Source organism: Lissotriton helveticus, chromosome 1_1 (assembly GCF_964261635.1).
Source record: "Lissotriton helveticus chromosome 1_1, aLisHel1.1, whole genome shotgun sequence".
Taxonomy (NCBI): Eukaryota; Metazoa; Chordata; class Amphibia; order Caudata; family Salamandridae; genus Lissotriton; species Lissotriton helveticus.
This window is the reverse complement of record NC_136057.1, coordinates 288317557-288345475: the sequence shown is the minus strand read 5'-3', so window position 1 is coordinate 288345475 and position 27919 is coordinate 288317557. Positions and strand designations below refer to the sequence as shown.

General features: G+C 47.4%; 1 protein-coding gene across 1 annotated transcript in view; it reads left to right on the top strand.

Moving 5' to 3' along the window:
• The window catches only part of LOC144769404 (estradiol 17 beta-dehydrogenase 5-like), a 205439-nt gene that overhangs the window by 99026 nt on the left and 78494 nt on the right, over positions 1-27919 (top strand). Inside the window, exon 2 of the mRNA XM_078653488.1 lies at positions 19261-19428. Coding sequence (XP_078509614.1) covers positions 19261-19428 — 168 coding nt within the window. The remainder of the gene's footprint in view (positions 1-19260; positions 19429-27919) is intronic.

Below are 27919 nucleotides of genomic sequence, written 5' to 3'. Positions count from 1 at the left end.
GAAAGGCCCGAAAGATCAGTTAGATGGATTCCACGAATGGCTGAACAACAGAACAGAAGACATAAAGTTTAGCATCTGTGTCTCTAATACAAAATTACCATTTTTGGATGTGGAAATATACCCCTCAGAAGGAAGTTTAAATACAACATTGTATAAGAAAAAAACAGACAAGAATAAATCACTCCACTACACTAGCAATCATCCTCGCAGCTTAAAGGACAATCTACCAATAGGGCAATTTCTAAGAATTAGACGCAACTGCTCGTTCAAAGATGAATTTTTCTTCCACGGCAGTAAACTACAGGACAATTTGATAGACAGAGGGTACCCCAAAAAGATGCTGAAAAGAGCAATCAAAAGAGCATGGTGGACCCCTCGAGAGGCACTCTTGCACTCTAAACAAAAGGAATCTGTAGACCGAATAGTCTGTGTTTCCACATACTGTCCTTCGTCAAATTGGCTAAAAAAACAAATAAAGAACAGCTGGCACTTAGTGCAAGACTTGGACACAAAACTGAAGGAAATCCCTCTCTTTGCCTTCAAAAGAGACAAAAGTATCGCAAATCAAGTGGTACGGGCAGCTCTACCAAAAGAGCGGAATACAACATTACGAGACTATGTGAACTTGCCTCCACTCAAAGGCCATCACAAGTGCGGCACTTGCCTCTGCTGCAATTCTACTGTAGAAGGGGATGTATTCACCCACAAAGGTATCTTTTGGAAGCACGAAAGCTTCACGAATTGCAAATCCAAGAATGTGATTTATGCAATTTGGTGCCCCTGCCGGCAAATCTACATCGGAAAAACAAGTCAGGAAGCAAGACATCAAATATCCCAGCACAAATCGAGGATTAGAAAAAATGTGCAATCAGCTCCTCTCGTGAACCACTGGCATGCACACACACACTCAGAACAAGAACTACAATGGACCATTATTTCAAAGGTCGATCAGGATGCGAGGGGAGGAGATCTAGAAGCGAAATTGTCCAAACGAGAAGCGATGTTAATCATAAAATTCAACTCGGCCTCAGACGGATTGAATGAACTCTCAGAAATTTTCCATCTTTAAGAATTCTGCAGTCAACGTGCTAAACAGTTTGCCTCCGACGGACTCACCAGAGAACTAAACAAACCACCACAGATCCAGCCTGCAGGGACGATCCTGTCCATAGCATAGCAGTTGAAAAACAACCCGACTTACAAAAATGCCAAACTACAAATCCCAGAATTCCTCCACACCCAAATACCACGAGATCAACAGCGAAGGTCAGAACGTCATTCAATGCGGAAGTCCTGGGAGAAAGCGGATCGATGAACCGGCCGAGCCAGAATATAAGGTAAATCTAACTCAACAAAGGCGCAACGTGTACTACAAAGAGCAAGCTAGATTAGCGAAATCCGACAGGATTAGCAGCCACCAACATGCAGAGTCAACCCCTCCCCGCTAACATCGAGCCAGGCCACCGCGTTCAACAAAAAAGAAAAAACGGTTTCAAAGTTACCGCTTGACACCAATGCACGCTATTATTGTTTATTCCAGATTACTCGCAGCCGTCCCACGCCCTGAATAACCAGGAAGAGAGCATCTTCTAGTAAAGGAAGGTAAGACTCTCTGGCACACCTATCAAGTTGAACCGTGTAAGTTCCACAGATATATAAACAGACACCAGCAAACAGTGAATTGCACATCTTTGCATTCCAGACGCGCAGATCCCCCCGAGCGAACAAGCCAAGCATCCAAACAACACATTATTTCGAGGTTGGACACCAGAACATCCAAGTAAGAACAAAGTCCATCCCAGAACCAAACCTGTACATACACTTTTAGCCACATCTGTCCAGAGTTACTCATTCCATCCTGTGCTATTTCTTTCACAGCATGTTTGGTGTCAATTCACGACAAAGGAAGTGACCATTTTAGGTAAGAGCGCACCGCCCCTGTTCTGTTGAATCTAAGGACACCAGTCCACTTAGACAACACTATGTCAAGTTCACCCATTATGTCTTACAGAACCGAAATAGAGGTCCTGAGGAGAGTTCCCCCCCCCAAGGAACTCGAAACGCGTCGACCACATCGTATTAGGCCAATCTGCATATAAAAAATGAGAATAGATTGTACAAATAGTATACAGTTCAGATGGCCAGTTCAAAGTAGTCAATGATCTATTTGTAAATATATTTAAATGCTACTAACCATTGATATACTTAAATCTGAATTTTTCATTGTATCACCAATTTAACTTTTTTCCTTCCACCCCCTTATTCCCACCACATTGTCTGCACAAAGTATGCTTGAGTATGACTGAATGTTATGAATTCACACCCAATGTTGCACCCTAAATGTATGTAAATAACACAAAGAGGATTGTTTCCTTTCTTTCTCCTGTGTATTCAATTTTGAATGTTTAAATAACTAAAAATTGCAGCTTAAATAATTGAAAACAAGCTTGCATCAAAAATAAATAGATTAAATCAAGAAATAATTAATTCGAAGAACGTGTTTTATTTCTGTTCTTCTGAGTATCACAAACAACTAATACGTCTCAGTACTGGCAAATACAGTTGTTTTTGTTATTATAGGCTTGGCCTTACTGTGAACAAGCCAAACCCTTCCTTTGTATACGATTACTGATGACAATGCCACGAAGAGCGAAGAGAACAATGGCCAATCACCGCATGGCTTCCTGATAAAGCCATGTACTGATTGGTTATGCCTCCCCCACGCTACCTCATTCAGGGGCACTGAACCAGAGCCAATCCAGACGCTGCTCAATGAGAACAGCAACAGGATTGGCTTGGGCAGGGGCATTCAGCGCTCATTAGGTTGCCAGGGGCTACCAGGGGCTCCGCCTGTGATTCCCCCAGCTCCCTAATTGCGCTGGTGGAGAGACGGCTCTGATGGGCATGTCGCGTTGGCCACAGAAAAACAGGTGGCCAACCCGACATGCGCACAGAGTGTGGACACCGGTCGGGACACAGGTGAGGCGAGTGTTCATTTCTAGAGCCTACTGCTGTCGGTTAATTTGAAGCTCCACCCACCCAGGCACTCTCCTTCCCACTAAAGATTTAGGAACTGTGTTGGACTTGGCCCTTATTATCCTAACATTTTCACTTTTCCCCCTAGCCTTCTTACTGACATGGTGTGTCTGAACTGAAAATAATAAATATTGTGCAATGGTGTACACACCTTTATGTCCACCATTGTAGAAATGCACCTTTGTAAAATGTCACTTTTAAAATGGACTCCATTTCCGTCTGAGGTGGGTTGACGGTCTAGTGTTTGAAGCGACAAGGTGCTCTACACTTCCTCCACAGTGACAGTTGAGGCTGGAACTGCCAGGGACCTTCTAGAAACTTCCAGCCCTTTCTGGTAGGTGGGAGGAGGGATGTATATGTAGAGCAGTAGAGATGCCATGTGCTCAGACTGAGCGTGGACTTGATTGAGAGGGGACACTCTGCCAGGAGGTACCACCAGAAGAGCCTGTGTGCTGGCCTCTGAGCCCATCTGTACGCCTCTGCTGTCCACAGGGCCAGTGAGAGCCTTTGCTGGAGTGAAGACTGCTATGTCAGGAGGAGTGCCACTTTATGGGAGATGACTGCTTCTAGGAGCTGCTGTCCTGTACTGATGAGGGCCCACTGTATGCTGATCTTGCCCCGCCTGGCCTGCCTGCTCTGCTGCCCTAGCGCCTGCACTCCAAGGAGGTGAAGAGCGTGGGCGCTACTCCCACAGATGGGACCCCGGGAACTGTGAGTCACCTAGCGCCTGGCGAGCGCCATATTTGAAGTGACTGTGCTGCTCTGCCTGCGCTCTAGCACCTGGTGGGCACTGTTTTCCTGATTACCAGAAGAGGTACACTATCTTCTGTCATTGAAGCTTCTAGTGGAACCTAGTGTCCCGCAAGCACCAGGGGAAAAGGATCTGACGCCTGTAGCGATGTGCTGTCAAAGCGCTATATTTCAATTCCCCTGCGTTTATGCTGCATTGGGGTGCTGCCTGAGTTCCATATTTGCATTGACTGTGGTCTGCTTGCTGCCAAGGCGCTACAACTGTGCCCAGGAGAAAAGGAGCTGACGTCTGCAGCACTGGGATTCTAAAGCGCTACGAGGGAATTCTGATATGTGGGATTCCCCCCTGCCTGCTTGGTTGACAGCGGGCAGCTGCAATATTGTGGGGCACTCTTAATTGAAGAGTTCAGAAGAGGGACTCCAACGTCCCAGTGTTCTTTTGGGGGGCGTTCTGAAGTTATTATCCCCACAGGGGGGCTCCCAGGACACAGTGGGCCAATTCTCCAGGTACTCAACACAGCTGCGCTGCAGAAGAGAGGGCGGTTGCACAACAGGGGGCATCTTTAATCTTAGAATCCCGGAAGAGGGGCTCCATTTTCGCCAGGCGCTGTGGCGCCAAAGCCTAACCTGCAAGGTTGATGGCACTTATAATGTGTGCCGCTTTCCCTCAATGACTGCATGGCTGTTAATGTTTTATGCTCCCGCCTAATGTGACTTACGCTAATGTGGTGATCCTAGTGCATTTATGCTGATGTGTCAATGCTAACGCCTTTATGCTTATTGCATTGCTGCTAAGGTTTTTGTTGATGTCCAAGGCAGTGAGGCTGATCTATGCACATTGTGATCAATGCCTAGTGACAGTATTGCCCCCATGCTAATTGTGTTTCATGCCTGTAAGCCTCATGTGAGATGCTGCATGCCAATGCCTTTCCCTAGTGCTGGCACTGATTGCTAATGTGTTGCTCATGATGACGCCTACATGGTAAGGAGGCTTAGGCTGGTCTGGTATATAAGGTGTTCTTGTGCCTATGATAATGCCATGATGTTTACCTTTTATGCCTAATGCTTTGATGTTAAGGATGAAGCCTCTAAGCGCACACGTTCATGCATAATGCTTAAGATTTATTTTCCCCTAAGGCCACAGCGTTGGTGTTCTGTATACTGTGTCTAACCTGATGTTTCCATTCCAGGCTTACAGCAGTGGTGATTTATGCGCATGATTTCTGTCAAATGTGTTTTCATGCCTAACGTCAGGTTATGATGTGCAGAGGCTAGGCCTGCGCTATTGTGTTCATGCTAATGCTTTTATGCATAATGTGCTACTCGTGTTTTATACCTGCCGCTCTTATGCCTAAGGCTATGCCTTCACCCTGATGAGGTTGACTCTATGGCTACAGGTTTATGCCAAGGGCTAATGTGGTATACATTTTAGGGGTGGGCCCATCAGGAAGCATTGCTAGGTTCATTATTCTACCAGTAGGTATTGAATGATTACCTTTATTATTGCTGATGGACTTTACATTTACTGATTATACCTTGTGATGGTTCTGGCAGCGGCCCGATTGTACCTGCCTTGTAAATAGTCCCGTGCGAATGGTTATCCGGTGCCGGCTGGCAGGGAAGATATGCACTTGTGTTCTGTATTCTAATGTGTTTTTATAATACACAAGTTATTTTCATGCAACCTGGTGTGAAGTCTCTTTTTGTAGTGTGCCTTGTGTGTCGCCTGTGTGTGCTGCGCGCATGCTTTACACATTTCCTCCGGAGTTTGGCCCACCCGCTCTGCACCGCGCTACCCGTTTCTAACAAACTGTAAGCGACTGGGCTGTGGCACAGCTGAAAAAAGCTGATGTCATAGGCATTTAAATGTATTTTTATTTTACATATGCTTATATTTAATACGGGGCTGGGGTTGAACACAAATATGGCAGGGCAACACCCCCACGCCCTAATAAAAGAACCACTCCTGGTTCCATCGGAAGCAATTATTATCATTGGATAGCCTATTCTTCATGAATTTGGCCATAAATGTTACGAATGTGGAAGAAGTTCAAATTTTTGGAGAATTTTGACAACATTGATATACCTTTATCATCTGTTATGTGCGACACGATGGACAAGCCTGAGTTTGTAGTGAGCAACATGACTATGCAACCCTTTTTTAGGTTTCGCCTGGTGTTGCAGCGTGCATGCGCCACTCGCTCTGCGAGGCATATTGTAGTAGGGTATGTTTTAGAAGTAGGGTGGAAGCCCCGCCCATCTTTTTCATTGACTGGCGTCATCATCCATGGTAAATTCTGGCTTCCGATTAAAAAGGAGGTTTCTTAGTCCCTCCTTGTTACCGCCCTGTCTCCTTTTGGGACCGCCCATCAGGACTGGATCCTTTACTTGCGGCGTTACATTTTCTTCTTCATTATTCGGAAGGCACTATGTTTTGTCAGTCGCAAGTTGAACAGCTTGAAAGGCAGACAGTGGTCTTAAACCCACACGCTGGTTAAACAAGCAGCGTCAGAACAATGGCTATCCCCGGCAACCCTGTGCCTCGCATCTCCTGAAGGAGAGGGCAGGGGCGCGCAGTCACATGACCGCGTCCTGCAGCTAGTGCTCCCCGCGGGGCCGGCACTTTATTTTAGTAGCTTTCTATAGCGCAATCCGGACCTGAAGGTATTGGAGCGCTTTACAGAGCACCAGTTACATTATTTATTTTGTTTTCTATAAGCCGCTTTTCCTGAGGCTGTTTAAGGCCGGGCTTCTGTTGTTTACTGCAGTATATATTTAGGGCCTCATTTATGAGGCCTTGCGTCAGTTTTGTGCTTCCAATGCGTCACTTTTTGTGACGCATCGGCGGCGTAAAACATGCCTCCTGTTGCGCACTAATTACAATGTGACGCATCTAAGCAGATGCGTCCCTTTGTAAACCACTGCACTACATTATACCTGTGTCAGGTATAATGTATGCAGGGGGGGCGTTCCCCCGCAAAAATCCTCGTAGAAGTGACGCAGTGACATCTATGAGAGTTCACTGTGTCACTTCTAGGATGCCATTGCGTCAAAATCTTGCGCCTGCCTCACAGCAGGCATAGGACTGAAGCAGGCCCTTTCACATGGGGCTTGCCCCATGTGAAAGGACGCATTACTGGAGTTGCGTCACTTTTGTGACACACTTCAGCAATGCGTCACTTTTGCGCTTACAGATACGTCAGAAATGCTGACGTATCTGTAACTCCTTGCGACATGATGTGTCATACATTAAATATGACGCATCAGGTATGTCGCAAGGAGTGTGCAACTGAGAAGTGACGCATCGCTGCTTTCACATAGCGATGCGTCATTTCTCATAAATGAGGCCCTTAGTTCTTACTTTTTATGTAGTACTCAGTCAATCCGCCCCGGGTGCGAGGTTAGAAAGTAAAGCTATATAGCATATCTCATTAAACTGACGGCGGGCATCCACAGTGTACAGCGTGCGCACCCAGGAGCCCTAATCACAGGCCACCTACACTCCTCCTTCTTTATGCGTAAATCGCTGCCCCTCGGATCCACAACAGTAAGTAACACACTCTCAGTCAGCGTGGGCGACGTGTCTCCGACCTTCACCTCGGGGGCACCAGAGACGGTGACCCGCACACTCTGCCGTCCAGGTGCATATGGGAACCCGTGGGATTTTAATAGCCCTTGACTGGTGCTTGTTTAGTGAAGCATATGTTTCCAATGTTTATTACATGTTGTGTAGGAGCAGGACACTTACTATGAGTGTGGAAATATATGTATTTCTTCCCAACTTTAGGCATTAGATGATACAATGATTGTGAACTTTTTTGGTATGGAAGGGTGGTGCATTTGTTTGGAGACGAGATTTAGTGTCCCCAACGTGGCTTAACTATACCTATACATAGTATATATACAGGTTACTGTCGTGCGAAGTTGCAAAGCCCAGCGGCCCTCCCGTTCATGGAGTTTCACAAACAATGTCACAAAATTCACTGAAATGAAACATTTTTTATGGAAAAATAACACCCCAGTGCCTCAGAGGAAAGTTTGTGGCTGTAGCACAGAGCCACGGGCAGCAACCACCTATCCTATTTAAATAAACCAGGACTTCAGGGCCCAGGGAAGGGACTTCGGAAGTCTCGTTGGTTCCGGTAAATGTATGGAGTACTGAACACCGCAAAAAAGCCGCTGCAGCCTGATGTTGTATCTGTAGTGTTTTCAGATCTCCAACGCGAGGTAGCGGTGCAGTCTACCCGCGTCGGAGAAGTTACACTAGCGCTGGCGCGTGTCGTCACGCGCCAGCTATAAATAAAGTGGTGTGTCTCAAGGCAATCGATGAGGACTACGCAGTAACAGGTGTCCCGAGTGTTTATGGCGGCCGCATCGCTTACAGCATGCGCTCAAGCGGCCCCTCCCCACTACACTGGCGACGAGGGGCAGAAATGACCCCATGTAGTGCTGAGCATTTAGCACCTTCAGTGACTGATTAAGGGCAATCAATGGGCCTTTGATCTCGGCCCTGGGCCCACGGTGAGCAGCCCGAGTGTTCCTGACCTGCTGTGTGCCCTCAAGCGAGGCTGTGGCAGTCAAGGCAGGCCCTGCAGCTCCTGAATGTGCTTTTCTGAGGCAGAGGCCCCTGCACACGCGGTGGAGACCTCACTGGAGTGTGCCCCAGCATCTGGACAGAGGAGGACACATCGGTGAGGCCTAGATCATACCAGCCTTGGGAGAGGACCCTGATGGCGTCATCATCACCCTCGGCCAGGCAGCTGCTGGTGTTTCTCGGAGGTAAGCAGTGCACGTGCCACGAGGTGTGACTGCGTCTGCGCCAAGATGACGTCGATTCCTGCCATTGAGCCTTTGTGGTGGATGGAGCACCCTCATCCCTTGCCCTGCGATGGAAAGACTGGACTGACCGCCTACAGATCTACTTTGAAGGGGCTGGCATAGCCCGGGAAAGGCGCAGGGCCCTGCTCCTCCACCTTGGAGGCAAAGATATCCACTGCATCTACAAAACCCTGGTAGAAGCCACGCCCAGGAGGTATGTCACGCTTCTCAACGCCTTAAATGCGATGGCGAACAGGGACTACGAAAGATTCATTTTTCGTCAGGCCAAGCAAGAAGCGGAGGAATCACTAGACGCGTTCCACGGGCGATTGAAAGAGCTGGCCAGCACGTGCGGATTCCGCGACGAACAGGAGGAGATCCGAGGTCAGATAATACAAGGATGCTATTCATTCAAACTGAGAGTGAACATTCTTCAGGAGGATGGTAAGCCCCTGGCGGACATCCATTAAATTGAATGCAATTTAAGATCAAGTTCTTTAGCTCTCTTGAAGGTCCCACGTATTCGGTTAACTCGCACAGGTGGCAGAGCTTTCTCTTATATTGCCCCTAAATACTGGAACTCGCTACCTGTGGCCCTGCGAGAATCCACCTCCTATATGTCTTTCAGGAAACAATTAAAAACTTTTCTGTTTTAAACTTGTTTTTTACAAAATCATTTCTCTGCTCCCCTTTTTGGAATCCCCTTGGTAAGCGCTGAGATGCCCCAGTCATGCGCTATGGTGGAGAGGAGTCTTGCCGGTGGCAGTGGCAGGCTCCATCCGCTTGCGCTGAGTGTTTTTAACGTTGTCTTACTGTTAGTGCTGATCCATAGTGCTAATTTTATTCTGGCAACTGATAGCTAATTTTTATAATACATCGGTGTGTACAAAATCTTTTGTTTTGCTTACCTGATTACCGACTCCCGCCCCGTTCCGCCGCGTCCATTGTGGGCGTTTGTTTGCGGAGGGTGAGGAGGAGCCTAGCACTTCCGGGCTCTGGCGGACAGGTCAGCGCTCTAGTGGCGCTGTAGGCGGCTGTGTATTTAACCCGCTGTTTCTTTCACTCGCGCTGTGGAGAGGAGTCTTGCCGGTGGCAGTGGCAGGCTCCATCCGCTTGCGCTGAGTGTTTTTAACGTTGTCTTACTGTTAGTGCTGATCCATAGTGCTAATTTTATTCTGGCAACTGATAGCTAATTTTTATAATACATCGGTGTGTACAAAATCTTTTGTTTTGCTTACCTGATTACCGACTCCCGCCCCGTTCCGCCGCGTCCATTGTGGGCGTTTGTTTGCGATGGGTGAGGAGGAGCCTAGCACTTCCGGGCTCTGGCGGACAGGTCAGCGCTCTAGTGGCGCTGTAGGCGGCTGTGTATTTAACCCGCTGTTTCTTTCACTCGCGCTGTGGAGAGGAGTCTTGCCGGTGGCAGTGGCAGGCTCCATCCGCTTGCGCTGAGTGTTTTTAACGTTGTCTTACTGTTAGTGCTGATCCATAGTGCTAATTTTATTCTGGCAACTGATAGCTAATTTTTATAATACATCGGTGTGTACAAAATCTTTTGTTTTGCTTACCTGATTACCGACTCCCGCCCCGTTCCGCCGCGTCCATTGTGGGCGTTTGTTTGCAGAGGGTGAGGAGGAGCCTAGCACTTCCGGGCTCTGGCGGACAGGTCAGCGCTCTAGTGGCCCCTACGGCTTATAAATGTGTATGGGCCAGCGACCGCGCAGCGGACGCGTGCAGCGGGCGCGCCGGAAGCGCGCCGAAGTCGAGCCAAAGTCAAGCCCGTCTGCGCCCGTCCGCGACAGGACGGGGCGCGGGGCCACAACCCCCGGCTCAACCTTACCGACAATTATAAGGTATGGCAGACAAGACTTGCTGGATATCTGTCCAACCTCTCCGACATGTAATAAACACTCGATACACCCCCTATCACTAGCAAACTGCCCCACCTGCACTTTTGCCCCTGTCACCAATCAGACCTTGCCCAGTAACACTAATAAACTTAAGGCAGCTCTGCTTAATTGCAGATCTCTTCGCAAACACAGCTTAGAAATTTTCCATCTGCTCGAGGAAGACCATATTCAAATCCTGTTTTTGACTGAAACATGGTTGGATGAACATTCTGAGCCCGATATCGTACAAGCTCTTCCTCCTGGCTTTACTCTCACCAGATTGGACAGGAAAGATGGTAGAGGGGGAGGCATCGCGATAGCCACCAAGACTCCTTTAGAATGCACCCTATCTTCCATCTTGGTTGATCACAGTGAGGCGGCCACTTTTACAATCACCACTGGTCCGAATCATTCCTTTTCTGGCATCCTGGTGTATCGGCCCCCTGGACAATTGTATAACTTCACCCCTACTCTGGTTGAAGCCATAACTCATCTGGCGATTAAAAAAACACGTATCCTAGTACTCGGTGACCTTAACGTCCATTTTGACGATTCGCTTAATAAAGAGGCGGCGGACATCATATCTGAGCTACGTACCTTAGAACTAGAGTTAAAAAACACTGCCCCTACACATCAACATGGACATTTATTAGATCCTGTTTTTGGAAATTGGAAGGGAATTGAGACCCTAGATCCTCTGCCAATCCCCTGGTCTGATCACCACATAGTGCCGATAGTCATCCAACAAGAAAAGGCGGAGCTTTATAACCAAAGCTCTCAACGCTTCAAGCGTAGAAGTTGGAAAAATTTTTCCATAGATTCCTTCTCTCGCTTAATCCAGACTGCCGGCCCCCCTAAAGGATATGATAGTGAGACGGTATATGCTCAGTTACAAAACAATATTGCTAAAGCACTGGATACGACCGCCCCTAATCGCACTATTACCAATGCCACTAGAACCAAAAAAACTGCTCCTTGGTATAGTCAAGAGCTCCAGATCGCTAAAACAGCATGCAAAAAACTCGAGAGAGATTGGCGTGTAAATTTTTGTCCCGAAACAAAAATCAGATATAAAACAGCCCAAAAAAACTATTACAAATTGGTGCGCACGTCTAAAGCCTCCTACTATAACACACGCATTTCGGAAGCTGAGAATTCATCTAAAGAGCTCTTTCGAATCTATAAAGAGATCTCCACAGTCGAGTCCAACCCCACCTCTCAGAAAGACTCAGTGGATACCTGTAATAAAATTGCAAAATACTTTTCTGACAAAATCACTAACATATACGCTAATTTCTCTGGCAATATAAAATCTGGCAATGATTTCTCTGAGAACGAAGATTACATCAGCACTACTATCCACTTGTGTGCCTTCTTTGTACCTCCTACTGAAATCTTGAATAAAATCTGTAAGGGGATTAAATCTGGATCACCCCGCGACCCCGCACCCCCGAAAATACTAAATGCTAGTCTCCCGGTCCTGGAGCCGCACTTTAGATTTATGTTGGAAACATCTTTCTCCACAGCCACCCTTCCTGCTGACTGGAAACAAGCTATAGTGTTTCCCATTAAGAAAAAACCGAACCTAAGCCAAGACATACTGGAGAACCTCCGCCCAATTTCCTTACTCCCCTACCTTGCCAAACTGGCCGAGAAAGTGGTCAACGCCCAACTAATGGCCCATCTCGAAACCCAAAAAACCTTTCACCCATCTCAATCGGGTTTCAGAACAGGCTTCTCCACAGAGACTGCACTTTTAAGAGCCACTGAAACTCTGCGGGAGGGAGCCGACAAAGGCAAAACTATGGCCTTGATCATGCTGGACCTCAGTGCCGCGTTTGACACTGTAGCTCATTCTATACTGCTACAGTGTCTAAACAGAGCGGGAGTCACTAAAGAGGCTCTAGGCTGGCTGAAGGCTTTTTTAACCAAGAGAAGCTTTCAGGTCCAAAGAGGGATCTATCTCTCTGACAGTCTGATCTTAGAACAGGGGGTCCCTCAGGGCTCGGCCCTGAGTCCCACCCTGTTCAACTTATATATGTCTCCTTTGGCAGAGGTGGTCCAATCGTTCGGCGTAGAGCTTGTCTCTTACGCCGACGACACTCAACTCTTGATCTCCTTGTCTCAATCCCCCTCCTCTGAGGCAGATAACTTCAACTCATGTATGTGCAAGTTGGCTACATGGATGAACGAGCATTGCCTCAAATTAAACGGAACAAAAACAGAGGTACTCGTCATAGGTGGGAACAACACCAACTGGACCAAGGATTGGTGGCCCCCATGTCTGGGATCATTACCCATCCCCAGTCAGGAGGCTAAGAACTTGGGTGTCTGGATTGACACCAAACTTTCTTTTGACAGTCATGTCCAAAAAACAGTTGGGAAATGCTTCGGAGTGATGAAGACGCTCCGTCGCACCCTGGATCTTCTTCCTCTGAGTTCCAGGCGCACGATGACGCAGGCTCTCATCACATCCCGTATTGATTATGGGAATGTGCTTCTATTGGGCACCTCAGAAAAAAACATTAGGAAGTTACAGGTCCTACAAAATTCAGCAGCACGCCTTGTGCTACGACTCCCGCGAAGAGCTCCTTCTAAACCTTCCTTGGATGCTCTGCATTGGCTACCCATAAAAAAACGAATAATATTCAAGGCCCTTCTCTGGTGCCACAGAATCATTCACCTTAGAGCCCCCTCCTATTTGTCAGACTTAGCCTTACCCTATGAACCTTCCAGATCCCTTCGCTCGAAGGGAACAGGTCTGCTCAAGATAATGCGCCCAAAAAAAGCCAGACTTGGAGGCAGATCTTTCCGCATTCTCGCAGCTAAGGAGTGGAATACCCTTCCTATGAATATCAGACAGGAAAAAAGTGAAACATCCTTTAGGAAACATCTAAAAACATATCTCTTCACCACCTAAACTGTCTGATGCTTCACTCCATCTAAGCAACACTCTTCTCCATAGCGCGGGGACACGTCGAGAGACGTCACCAGGCGCTCTATAAGCCCCTATAATAATAATAATATACAAGAAATCATAACATAACATAACAACATCCTCACCCTGGGGTGGTCAAAAGAGTTGTCGCAAGCCCGAGCGTCCCATATGGAAGCGGCCCTCCACCAACCAATCAAGACGGAACAAGTCAACGTGGTGGAAGAGGCGAATGTGGTGAGGCCCATAGTGCGCCAAAACACCAGGAGATGACAGCAAGATAGGAAGAGGGAGTGTGGCTACGCATGCAAGACTGCCCAGTGGGAGGAAAAAAGTGCAGTGAATGTGGGTGGATGAACCACTTCGCGGCGTTATGCCGGTCGGCGAAACCAAGGAAGGAGGCAGCCCAGGCAGTAGCTGAAGAGCGAGACAGCAAGGACATGGATGATGACACGGGAGACTACCCCGTTCACTATGTATTCGCAGTTGATCAGCCATGAAAGAAGAGACGACGACTCCCAAGATGCAGGATTAAGATCCACCACCAGCAGGTGAGAGCCACAATTGACACGGGGCATCGATCGAACTGATGGCTGTCAATGTATATAATCAACTAAGTCCACGCCCGCCATTACATGAGGCCAGGATCAGAGCATTTGCATACGGCTAGAAGACACCCATCCCACTCCTGGGATGTTTCAAGACTGAACTGCAATACAAGGACCTCAAGCCCCCCACCACGGTATACGTGACCAAAGAAGGAAGTGGTATGCTGATAAGCGGTCAATCAGCAGAAGAACTAAAGCTAATATTGTTTGCCATGGCAGTTCAAGAGGAAGAACTAGAGGCCATCATGGAGGAGTTCGCAGAAAAAAGAGGTCTTCCTCCAGATCGACCCGTCAGTCCAACCGGTGGCACTGAGGCACAGGCGCATTGCGTTTTACCTCAAACAGAAGGTGGAAGAAGAGCTAGAGGCGCTGGAGAGGCAAGGTATTAGCGAAAAGGTCAGTGGGCCCACACCATGGGTGTCCCTGATCATAGTGGCACGGAAGCCGAAACAACCGGGGCAGGTCCGCATCTGTGTGGACATGCGCCTCCCAAACACCGCGGTGAAGAGGGAACGCCACCTAACCCCCACCATTGATGACATATTGGGAGAAATGAACGGCGCAAGATGGTTCTCGAAGATGGACCTCGGGTCCGGCTATCACCGACTACCACTACACCCGGACTCCAGATACATCACCACCTTCTCTACGCACGTCGGTCTCAGGAGATACCGACGCCTCAATTTCGGAATCTCGAGCAATGCGGGGGTGTTTCAAAACACCATCCGCGAAGTCCTCTGCGGGCTCCCAGGAGTCTTGAACGTAAGTGATGACCTACTCATCTATGCGTCATCGATCGAAGACCACCATCGGAGACTTCGTGGGGTTCTGCAGAGGATTAAAGAATCCGGACTGACTCTACATCGTGAAAAGTGCCAGTTACTAAAGAACAAGATTAGCTTCTTTGGCTACACATTCTCGGACCAAAGAGTGGCCCCAGACCCTGACAAGGTACGAGATGTACAAGAAGCTCCGGCGCCAACTAACAACTCAGAAATAGGAAGCTTCCTGGGAATGGTGAACTTTTGTGGACGTTTTGTCCCAGACTTGTCAAATCTCACGAAACCCCTCAGGGAACTAACCAAAGCCTCTACCACATGGCAGTGGGGCCCCGAGGAGGAGCAAGCCTTCAAAGACACTAAGTCAGCTCTGTCAGCAGACACGACACTGTCCTACTTCGACCCGGCCCGATCTATCAACGTCGCTGTAGACGCCAGCCCACATGGGCTTGGAGCGTTACTCACTCAATTACAAGGGAAAGGAGAGTGGGCCCCAATAGCGTATGTGAGTCGGTCCCTGACGGACACAGAACAGAGATACTTGCAAATTGAACGAGAAGCGATCGTCATCCACTGGGCCTGTCGGCATTTCCACGTCTACGTGTTTGGCCATCCATTCACAGTGTCCACAGACCACAAGCCCCTGATTCCCCTGTTACAAGGATCAGCGTCCAAACCTCCGCAGACGATTGAAAAGTGGATACTTCAACTGCAGGGATACGACTACCGTGTGGAGTACAAACGGGTTTGTCCAATCCAGCGGACTACCTCTCGAGGCACCCCAGGGCGGCCACCAAAGCGAAAGAGGAGGATGCCGAAGACACTGAAGAATATGTTTGTTTTGTATCGGAAAGATCCTGACCACTGCCCATGAGTCTCGAGACCATTGTAGAAGCTACCCAGAGTGATGAATGCCTGCAACTGGCATTTCTTGGAACTTCGACAATAGTCTCCTCACTCACAAATGGCGTTTCCGAACTGATGAAATTGTTAACTTGGATCCTCACCGTCTCTGAAAACATGACCATTTTGGCCCTTTTAATATCTTTGTGGGGCAGTTCAATGCCTCCAATCTTAATAACGAGAGCGGAAAATCTCTTCTTTCATATAATTTATTCAAGTTAATCACTAAGGCAACCATCCCATCTTCGTACTGACAAAACTAAGGAAGGACAAGCAGTCTTCCATCTTGTTCTTCTCCATGAGCTTTCCTTTAAACTTTAAAACAAAGAAACCTGCCAAAGCTACCAGCCTTTCACCTCCCCCCCTTAAAAAATAAAGAATGACATTGATGATGCATCACTTTAAACGTCTGTAAACAAGTCTGTGCCACACTTGGAATTTTCAAAGTCATAACATTTAATCCCACAACTGTGACAACCTAGTAGCATCCTGCTACTAGGATGCTACTAGATACAACTAGGATGCCTCAGGATTCGATTTTGAAACCATACTAGCCTCTTCCATGGGCCTTCCAGGAACTCTCCAAAAACCGCGTGTCTTAAGCGACATCTCGTCCCCAGCCACTGTTGGCTGGTCTCTGGCTATCCAATGGCTTCGCAGCTGCCCAAGACTTCCTTAATCTCCTCAGCTAGAGTCCCAAAATCTCTGAACCCGTGTTCTCATGCTCCTTCCTCTCCTGCTGAGCCACTCTTGTTTTCACCATCACAGGTGTGTGAAGCGCTCAGAAGACGTGTTCTGGCACGACACAAATATTTGTAATGTAAAGCTCAGACCGAAAGCGGATGGTGTGGGTGTAACAGGATCACGTCTCCACATTCGATACAGATGCCATCTTTGTGGTGCAGGGGCTGCTGCAAGCAGTGCCACATTACTCCTGCTTCCACACAACCCTTGTATGTCAGGTGAGGGGTTTACTGATTCTGTTACACTATCTCTGTGCACCAAGAGGAGGTAGAACCGCTTCTGCACACAGTCTAGACCAGGACGACGCAGTGCTGCTGTTATAACACAATGCGGGTACCAGTGGCCTGACAAGGTCGTCATAAGCCCTCAAGCAAGAAAAAGCTCCCCCTCCCCCCGGTTACTGGAAGGATAGTTAAATACAGTTATAATTGGGTAGATAGTACAACCTATAACTAGGTGTAGGCACATTTTACAATGTTTTAGGGCTAATACCAACAAAAATTATTTCAGCAATAGATGGCAAAAATCTGGGGCAACCATGCAAAAAGGTCCAGGTTCAACAATTCTACTCATGCTCTTTGTGCCTACACCCATATTTTGCATGCACAGTTAGAAGCTGCAGGCCTCATCCACTCACTGCGCACCCCAACACTGTACTGCACATTCACCCTCAGTCATGCCTTACATACCTTACTCCCTATGCACAAATATATGGCGAGCCACGCTGTGTAATCTTAGCTGCCTTCTCTGACATTGTCTCCTCTCTGCTCACCTTGACAAAGCTCTCTGACTTGCTTTGTGGACCTCCATTGTGCTCTACAGACTGGGGTACTCGAGACATACACTCCACAAGTTAAATAATAAATCCATATTGGTAAAGTGTGAACATAACAACCCTGAAGGTTTCAAGGTGCTGAGGGCCATCGAGGAGATTACATGAGCTATTGCCCAGAGTCACATGATACTGAACTGAGCTGCTGTTGGCACTGGGGACTGAACCAGGTGCCCTCTCCTTTCAAAGTTGCTGGAGACACAGAGGGGCATATTATCAAGGACCGGTGTTAAAATTATCTCAGTTTTATCCACAGGAAACTGCCGCTAAAACGGCAATAATGGGCTTGATAATACGCCCTTGTTAATTCCCATAGAAGCCCAAGTTCTTGTGTTAACATGGGCTTCTATGGGAATTAACAAGGGCGGATTATCAAGCCCATTATCTCCGTTTTATCGGCAGTTTCCTGCCGATAAAACGGTGATAATTTTAACACCGTTCCTTGATAATATGCCCCTAAGATCCTTAGTGGAAAGAAATACGGTCTGAAGCATCTCTTCAGAAAACTTACAAGGAAAAGCAAGCATTGACAAAATCAATTGATCAGGCCTGTATTTTGAGTCCCAACTTAAACGTTAAAATGGCTCCAGCAGTGAAAACAAAACAATAAAGTGCTTTATACTCGAAATGCTTCTATGAAATAAAGAAGAAGAATTTTAATGTGTGGTACTTAAGTGTAAAATAGACGCTCAAGCATTCCAATGCAAGCAAAGCAGCCAATAGCATGAGGTGAGAGAGGAACATTTCCCTTGCAGGAGCCAAAGCCCTGTACCGTAATGCATGGGTAACAACAGGCAATGTGGACAGCTGCGTTGCAAGCCAGACCTAAGAAGTACTTTAGACTTGGTTGCATCTGGCTAGTGTATGTGGGCAAGTAGAAATAACAGCCTGCTTCACTCTACGTAAATGTCTTCAGCACACAGAAAATACCCAGGGAGATCTGCAAAAATTGGGGAATCTCTTCGCAGCCAAAGAAAGTCTGACACTGGATGGTTCCTGCAGTGTCCTGAGCTCCTGTCAACAGAAAACAATTGGGAATTCAAGTTGTCTGTGAGGGTTCCTGCAGCGACACAGATGACAGCCCATTTTAAAATACCTTATGGAATTAAAGGCACGTGCTGAAGAGACCTCTGTGTGCCTAGGAATTTTCAGAGGATAATACTAATGTCATGAAACTCAGGTGATTAATGTACTTGCTGGAGGGATCTGTGTTTATGTAGTCATAGCTTTTGCTCATAAAGTAGCACAGAGGTTTAATGTGCCTGCTGAGAAGCACACTGTGTAAGATGCATATCTCAGATTTGTATTTTATGTAGATAGCTCAGTGTGTTACTACTCACGGAGATCCTTTGGTTACTTGGTTACTTGGTTACTTGCAGTTCACAAGTTACAACCCTAATACCGTGGCTTATGAACCAGCCTCTAAAAGCTGCATGCAAACTGAAAGCATCATTTTAGAACCTTATTGTTTTGCCCAATCTTCTATTATTCTGAGTTTGCTAAAAGGGTGCCTTTGCATTGCAATATGTATTTATTAGTTTAGACAAACCCAACCACTGCATTACGTTTTAAATCCCGAGTTTATGTTTCTTCACACTAAGCATACATTTCTCACCAGTATGGATGATATGTGATCTTATTCATTGATTTACGTACTTGCATGAGTAATTTTCTGCGTATAATATGTGTATGATGTAAAGCACTCTGATACTACATTGGGAGGAGTGGCACTATTAAGAAATTGACTGTAAGTGAGTGGCTGAGGAGAGATGAGGGGCACTGATGAAGGGTGATAGTAATGAAATCTATTGAGGTCATTGAGGGAGCACCACCAAGGATTGGCCCATCTGGCACCGCCAGCACTAAAGCCCGAAAGTATACCCGCCGTTCTGCACCTTGTCCTTTGGTTGATCTGCATGCAACATTTCAGTATCAATTGTTCCATCTTTGTCGATTGATGTTGTAGGTCCCTAAAAGTCAAGCTAAGGAGGGTGTAAAGGTGGCTATAGAGGTTGGCTACCGCCACATTGACGCAGCCTTTTTGTATCAAAATGAAGTAGAAGTTGGCGAGGCTATCCGAGAGAAAATTGCAGATGGCACGGTGAAGAGAGAAGAGATATTCTCCACGGGAAAGGTAAAAACATCATTCCCCAGCGTCTTAAGTGGAAATATTTGTCTGTCTTGTCAACCAATCAATTGTGCAAGAATCTGATGATTTCTTCTAGTTGTCAAAATCTGTGTTAGATTGAGATCAGTTTTAAAAACCAACAAGAGATACTCGGTATTCCAAAACTAGACCATGGTCAATCAACTGAGATATAAAGAACAAGGCTCATAGTTGAATAATTAAAAAATACTAATTAACAATGTTTGGTGGAAGTGAAGTCATCCACAGCATCTAAAAAGATACATGGTCAGAGAATTGTAATCAATAAATGTAATCAGTTATAATTGTAGATAGTATTTATTCATATGTTAATGATCATGAAATACTAAGCAAGAAGTGATCACAAAGTGCAACAAACACACTAATGTGACAAGTGCGTAAACAAATGGAAACAAAAGATTCTAAAGTCGGGACAGTTCCAGGACACAAATAGGGTCATGTGAGTTTAGTTGTATTACTGTCAACAGAGTTTTGACCTGTGAATAAGTCTGGGTAATGTCCTCTGCTCTGCTCGCGGAGTTGTCCAAAATCCGCGTTAAGTGGTGCTCGCGGAGTTCCGGAAAACTCCTCTTCGCAAGGTCAAGTTGGCAAGCAACGAAAATCCACCTCCCGGTGAGATTTTTTCTTGTTCGCAATCGTCAACATCAAGTTGGCGATTGCAAGCGTGGAAAATTAACGTCCCAGCAAGATTTCTCAAAGTGAGTGGTCAGATTTCTCATTGCGAGTGTTTGCGCAGGCTCGCAACAGCTCACGTTGAGAAACTGTCCGTTCGCGATGAGAAAGCTGCCATTCGAGTAAAAATCTACTCGAGCGGCAGAAAGGAATCAGCGCTGTGCATGGTGCCGTTCGTGATAATTGCACTATGCGGACAAACATCTGGCACTGAAAATGTTATGTTATGTTATGTTACATATTTTTACATAGCGCTCAGCTGCCCCAGCCAAGGGGCGTCCCGACGCTGTCACTGACAAGGGAGGCAGCTGCCTCTACAAAGCACAGCAGGCCATAACACAACACTCCGGAGGCCTAGTTTGAAAGAAAAAGGTAGGTCTTGATGGCTTTCCTGAAAGCCAGGAGATCCTCTAATCCACGCACCTGGGACGGCAAGGCGTTCCATATTTTAGCCGCCAGATATCGGAAAGAGCGACCGCCCATCCGGGAGCGTTTCACCCGAGGAACCACTACAAGGTGCTGACCTTCCGAACGCAGAGAACGTCGGGGGACACACGGGGTCAATAGCGAACAAAGCATAGGTGGAGTAGCGAGCTTTAAAATCTTAAATGTAAGACAGAGAGCTTTAAATTGGATCCGCTTTGCTACAGGAAGCCAATGGAGTTTACTTAAGGTGTCAGCAACCGGATGTGAGCGAGGGAGGCCTACCAAAGTTCTTGCTACCGCATTTTGCACCCGCTGCATTCTTCTAAACTCTGCCTGGTTGGCCCCTAGCAACAAGGAGCTTGCATAATCCAGGCGGGAGAGAATAGTCGATTGCACTATAAGCTGACGGGTAGGAGGGTCAAAGAATTTTAGAATAGGTCTAAGACCCCGTAGGATCCCAAAGCATGTAGCTGCCATTTTCTTAGTATGAGTGCGGAGGATGAGGGAGGAATCTATCCAAACCCCGAGATTTTTTACTTCTGATTTTGGGTCGGGAAATTTCCCTAACGTATTAGGCCACCATTTTTCACCCCAGGCGGCGGCATTCTTCCCCACTAATAGAACCTCCGTCTTACTCGCATTTAACTGCAAGTAGTTAGAGGTCATCCAGTTAGCCACGGCCATTAGGCCTTTCCTAAACCTGGTGGCGCTCAAAGCGGAATCGTCCGCCAGAGCCACCACTAGCTGCATGTCGTCAGCATATGAGACCATTGAGAGTTCCCATTGCATAGCGACCGCAGCCAGTGGCTGTACATAGAGATTGAATAACGTGGGGATGAGTGCCGAGCCCTGGGGGACTCCCTGCTCAATGCTCAACACGAACAGCATTTATCTAACGCACGCCGCCGCTTGCGGAGCTTCGTGTAGTGCGTTTGAGGTTTTTTTGCACGTCACAGAGTTCTGCATAGCTCTGAACATCACAAACTCCACCCAGGCTTACCTGTGAAATAAGTCCTGAGGTCATCATCAGAAGAGTGAATAATTTAGGTGAACACTCAGCCTGGAATTCAGAGAGGACGGTGTATGATTCAGTAACACCTGTGGTATGGCCAGCTATCAATTAGGAATACACATCAGATGTGAATTTACCGTAGTCTGAGGGGGATCCAAATGAAGAATTACTTGGAATAACTTGTACCAAATGGAAACTGCAAGGGAACAAAAGTATTAATTACGCAAGAGGAATACGTTTATAGGAAGGATATGTAGGCACGTAATTCCTTGTATTTACCCCAACAATGGAATTATCATAAAGCTGGAAAGAAAGCTGGAGCTATAATGAGAGTGAAAGAACACTATATATTAATATGCATACTAAGCTGCAATTGCAGGTGCTCCACATATGACGTACACAAACATACACAGTATAGACTGGGAGTGGGGCAAAATGAGAATATTGGTTATTAGGACCCATCTCAATTTAAAACGTCTGTATTATGGCACCAGGGAATGTGGACTCGCTTGTCATTTGTAGAGTCACTTTAGGGAGAAAGAAGCTTATAGGGATGGCAATGTAACCATACTGCGTCTGGGCAAAACTGGAGGTGGAGGGGAGGGGTTGGGGGCTCAGTAATGGACCACACCCACTGTGTGAGGAATATTGGAGTTACAGAAGGGAAACCAATAATGATATATTCTCTTAGTAGACTAAATTTACTGAACCACTTGAGGAGCACAAACTGAGTAGAGTAAAAAACTTGGCAGCTATCATGAAAAATATTCAATCAATCAATCAATCAATTGATCAAGTGGTACTTAAAAATCATAGCTTATCAGCCATGTGGGTATCCAGGTGCTGAGGTGCTACGTTAGTCAGGGCCAGGTCTTCAGCTTCTTCCTAACGTCTGTCAGTGAGGAAGACGTTCATTCAGAGGTGGAAGGCCCTCCATGACTTGGCGGCGAGGTGGGAGAAGGAGTATCCTCCGCTGTGGCTACCGGTTCTAGATGGGAGAATGAAAAATATCCTAGCTAACGAGAAGGAAAGTTTAAATTCTATTAAGGACTAGAAGGCGAGGATTATGCATGTCTTTCTTCACTTTATTTGCACAGCAGTTAAGATCATTAAACAAAAAAACTGTAAAAACATTACAGACTACACATCCTATGAACCATAGGGGAGCATTCTCCATGGTAACCATAGTCCAATCATGTAACAGTCCCTAACATATAATGGTGTTATGTCCCTTCCACTTCCTCCTCTTCACTGGAGGATGTTAAGCTGAGATTGCTGCTTTATTCCAACTTACTGCTCACTTATTGAGCACTGCTAAACTTCTAATAGCAATAATCTGTTATTACGCACCCAGTGACCCCAAAGCTCTTTTACATTCAATATTATAATAAAAACTATGTATTACTCAATTGAAATTGATACTCCAGCTTGGCACAGATCTTGGATGGATGAATAGTTAAGTTGACATTGCTGGGACTCGAACCTGCAACTTGAAGGTCACATGGAGATTTCAACAGCCATTACTGAAGTTCTGTGGTGCAGGGTTTAACCCCTTGGGCGCGGCTGCGATTCTGCCCCTGTGCGGCACTTTTAAACAGTGGGCGGGTTCAAGACGGCCCCCAGCCGTCATCAGCACACGCCCACCGTGATGCATGACGGCCGGGGGCTGTCATCAGCATGGAAGGGGTTAAGCTTGAGAGAGTACAGGCCCTGCAGCACTGGCAGAACCAGACTGAAAGAGACTACTGCGAGATAACAATTGCAGAGATAGGCTAGGTCATTTCACTAGGGCGGTTTTCAGCCAGTCATTTCTTGCTGGTCATCAGCTTTAAGGATTCAGGGATTAACAGTTTAACGCTTTCCACTAAAAGCGTCATCCTACAGGTCCCAGCATGACCGAATGAATGCCACTCCCATAGCAGCAATTTTGTGTTTATGGAGAAAAGATAGGCTGTTTCTGTGATGACAAAGTAGAGGCCTTTACTCTACAAGGACATGTCTACTAAGGGTAGAGTGTTGGGTGAGAGATTGAAAAAACATTTGTCTGTTCCGCTCATCTAGGAGCAGATTGCCGGCTCAGTCATTGTGACCATAACATGGTCCACAAAACTAAGAATTAGATATTTTTTCCGCAAATCGAGTTTCTTTTGTGATGATTTTGGTTTCTTTAACCAATGAGGGCTAGAGATATCCCTGAATAAGCCGCTGAAAATAGGTGCTTGTACCTAGCCAACACAAATCCAGACCTCAGTCGATCCTAAGCAATCCCTCAAGTGACCAGGTTCATTTTTTGACAATAACCTTGAATAACATTGGGTGTTTTGGTACGTTGGTGAAGTGGGATGCCTTTTGCCTGTAGCTGATCTACTACTAGTAGCTCCACGTAAAGTTTATAAAACAGGGATGAGAGGGCTGAGTCATCAGGACAGAATAGTTGATTGCAGCCGAACGATAAACGGACTCAGTCCAGAATCAGCCATGAAAACTGATTGAGTTTTTTAAAGGTATTGACTATTGATTAGTGGTATGCTGAATTTAAAATCCCCCCTCTAAGTTGTATGAAGTTAATAATTTTTAAAATGTTGTCAAGTTGTGAATTTTGTGAACATAAGACAACATTGCTGGTTACCAATTGCTAAGCAAGCTTTGGAGGACTGACAGTGATAGCAGGTATGGATTATAATGGCAGAACAGAAGTGGAGACTGAGAAACTCTACTGTGCACCAAGGTTGGGGATTCTGACTGGCTGTCTTTGCCAGGTAGGGGAACAGGAACTTGGACCCTCTGAAACCAGCCACAGAAACAGCTGCCCTGAGTCTGATGTGAAGGAAGGAGTTGATTGACTGCTAGTATCTGGATGGCCAGGCCATGTGGTGAGACATTGATACCCTTCTGCCTTTAAGGCATGCCAAGAAACACCTGTGATGTCTTGGTGCTCACAGAAATCCTGGTTCTTGGGTTACCACATAGGGAATTAAGTGTGGGTGATTTTGTGATACCTAGAGTCATTTTATTGGACCAAAAGAAGCCAAAGCATTGTGAGATGTTTGGCTCTACATCTGGATCATATAACACAGACAATGGTTACTTGGCTTTCCGGTAGATCACAGCTGCAAACTGAGCTGGGCACTTTACTTTATTTGGCTACTGGTTTTGTGTTTGGGCTCAAGGAAAGACCAAAAGAGATCGAACCAACCACGATCAGAGCCAACAGAGCACAGCCCTCTGCTCATGTGTATGTTCTCTGCCTCACCTCCTCAGCAGGATAACTCACCATCAATAACTAGGTAGCCCCTGCCATAGCTACAGGTGGACCAAAGGAAGCCAAAGCGCGGGGCGTGGCCAAGCCGGAGACCGAGATGGTCCCTCGGCTTTGAGGCTCCGTAGAACGTCGTGGCTCGCGCACGATTTCCCGGCTTCCAGTGGCTGCATTTCCTGGGGACAGGCACCAAAATACATCGGAAAGAGTCTGGATCCAGATAGGCCCCCAGCCGGCAAGGATTGAGGGTGATCGGCAGAGAATTGAGAAGTTCTTACAAGGAGAGGGCGAGATCCAAAATGACGGCCCGACACTGAGCGATTTCGGGGGAATCGGCCGCGAGCCTGAAGACGCAGCCGGGGTGAGGTGAATCGGCGGGCGGCGTGCTGCGGCAGTGAGTGACACACCTCGACCTGCCAGGCGCCAGTGTACGGCAGGAGGTCCGTTTGGCCTCCCGGCCTCTTGGGCGCAGAGCATTTACAGGGCGGGGCTACGGCGGAGCGTGGGGACCGGACCTGCGCCCCCATAGCTTCTATACTGGGCGCAATCCCACTCCAGCGCCTGACGCCCCCCCCCCTCTTCCTCTTGATTGTGCTCCTGCTCGGCTGTTGTCCGCTTGGCTCCCCCCCTCCTACTCAGCTGCCTGGCCTTGTTGCTCCGCCATTTTGATCACCACATCACGGCGCATGAGGCCGCGGGTTCCCCCGATCGGGGCCCGCACACCTGATGCCACCTTCAACTGTGGCATGGACAATCCTGCTACACTGCACAACTACCTGTCCGCCTGCTTACAAACCGGCAATCTACTGGACTAATCTGAACTGACCCAACTCACCTGCGTGCATCTTAGCGAGGGGAGCTAAACACGTGAAACCCTCCTCCTCTCACGCGACATTGAGACTGAGACACCAACCTGCTTAGCGTTCTCAGTACACTGTGGTTCGGTCTCTGAGAGACCTCCCTACCTGTAGCCCCTCTGCCTCAGTCACTGCGCGTCGGTGCACATCCAGGCCCTTGACCGGTTCTCGAAGGCTTTCAGAACAGTACATTTCTGGCCCTCCTTGATTTTTAACTGCACCAGTTCATGATCCCGCTGCGTCCTCGACCGGATTATGCGCCGATAGTGGGTCTGCGTGGCACTTGGTGGTGGAAACTGCGGAATGGGCCGCAAGGATCCTAAGCAGCGCCTTCTCCCCTTAGAAAAGGTCTCTGACGCAACCCAAGACCCTGCTGACTTCATGGCTGAAGGTGGCCAGAAAACTCCCGCTCCAGAAGGAGACGCTCCTCAACTGAGTTTGTTGCTGCAATAAATGAGAGCTGGATTCCGAGCCTTGGATGTATGGTCCGATACCCTGGACAAACATATGCCGGAACTGGGGTCCAAGATACAAGCACACGACCGGAGGCTGGACGTAGTGGAATCTCGCACTTCTGACTTGGAAGATGGGACAGCGCAATCCTTGAAAAGACTCGATCGAATGGAACGCATCCTCAAGGAAGTTGCGGTCAAGAATGAGGACTTGGAGGCGCGCAGCCGTTGTAACAACGTCCACATCCTAGGTGTCCCGGAATCTACAGCCGCTGGTCGCATGGACACGCTGGTGGAAACGATCCTGATAGACCTGTTTGGGAGAGGGGCTTTTACTGCTGGCTTTGTGGTTGAACATGCTCATAGGTCACTGGGGCCGTGTCCCCACCCTGGGTGCCCGCCTAGACCCATAATAGCATAGGTCATGAACTTCAGGGACCGTGACACTGCTCTCCGGCTGGCTAGGGAACAGGACGAGACATTGTGGCAGGGATTCAAACTATCCTTCTACCCAGACTTCCCCATCATGGTGCAAGAAGCAAGGCATGCTATACCCTGCCTGATTGCGCGTGAAGGTGAATGCACGATCGCGTGTGTTTGAAAACCCCACGGAGGTACAGAAGTTCTGTCACAAATACAAACTCAATAACAAGCGCCCTACCGAAGAGGACAGATTGCCCCCCTCCCAGACTGGTTCAGATGCCAGCTTGGAACTTTTTTCAGGTGCTGGTCATGGCTGATTTGGTTTTCTGGTGTTGCTCCATGTGACGTTTTAAGAATTGCAGGGACTTCGTGAGCTCATTTGTTAATACTATATGTCAACTGCCACGTCATTGTTTGGGGCGTTGCCACTACCCCACATGGCGTTCACCTTCACATGGTTGTGTGAATTCCGCTAGTATTACCTATGTTTCCTTTTCAGTACTACAGAGGAAATCTCGTTTTTGCACTGTTATTCGTTAATAATGGTTTTTGCTCTCTGGTTGGGCAGGGAGGGTGGGAGGGGGAGGGGGTATGGGAGGGACACATCTTAGTTGCACTGGGACTTTTTTGCTTGTATGGATTTCTGATTTGTGAAGAGTGCGTGAGGTCCCCTTTCTTTCAATACCACTTCAGATTCCCCCATGACACAGATAGGACATAACGCTGGCCCCTCAGATGTTGTTCTGGCTACCTGGATTGTGCACGGCCTGAATAACACCAGGAAAAAAAGGCAGGTAACGCAGTATCTGTTACGTCATAGGGTGGACGTGGCTTTCTTGCAAGTGACGACCCTAGCCCCCTCAGATCAGGCCTGATTTGCCGTTGGCTGGGGCGCACGTAGATATTTTGCTCATTACAGCAATTACGCTAGGGGCACAGCTATACTCATCCACAAGCGGCTTCCTTTCCATTTGAATTCTGTTACACATGACAGCTAAGGCAGATACGTCATTGTGCTGGGCTCCCTGTTGGGTCGTAAATTAGCCTTAGTCTGTATCTATGGTTCCAATGTTGATTCCCCAGATTTGTATTACTCCCTGCTCTCCAAGCTGGCGCAGCTAGGCCCAGTTCCCATTTTGGTAGGGGGCGATTTTAACATTGTCCAGGATTTATTGTGTGACACCATATCCAGTGCTCCAGACCCCAAACCACGTGCGAGAAAGGCACTAAGATCACTCTGTGAACACTTCCCCCTCATTGACATTGGTAGGAAGCTCACCAGCTGTCACAATACGTGGACTGGACTGGACTATTGGTTAGCGTCCCCTGATTTAGTCTATTGGTGCCAAGCAGTTAC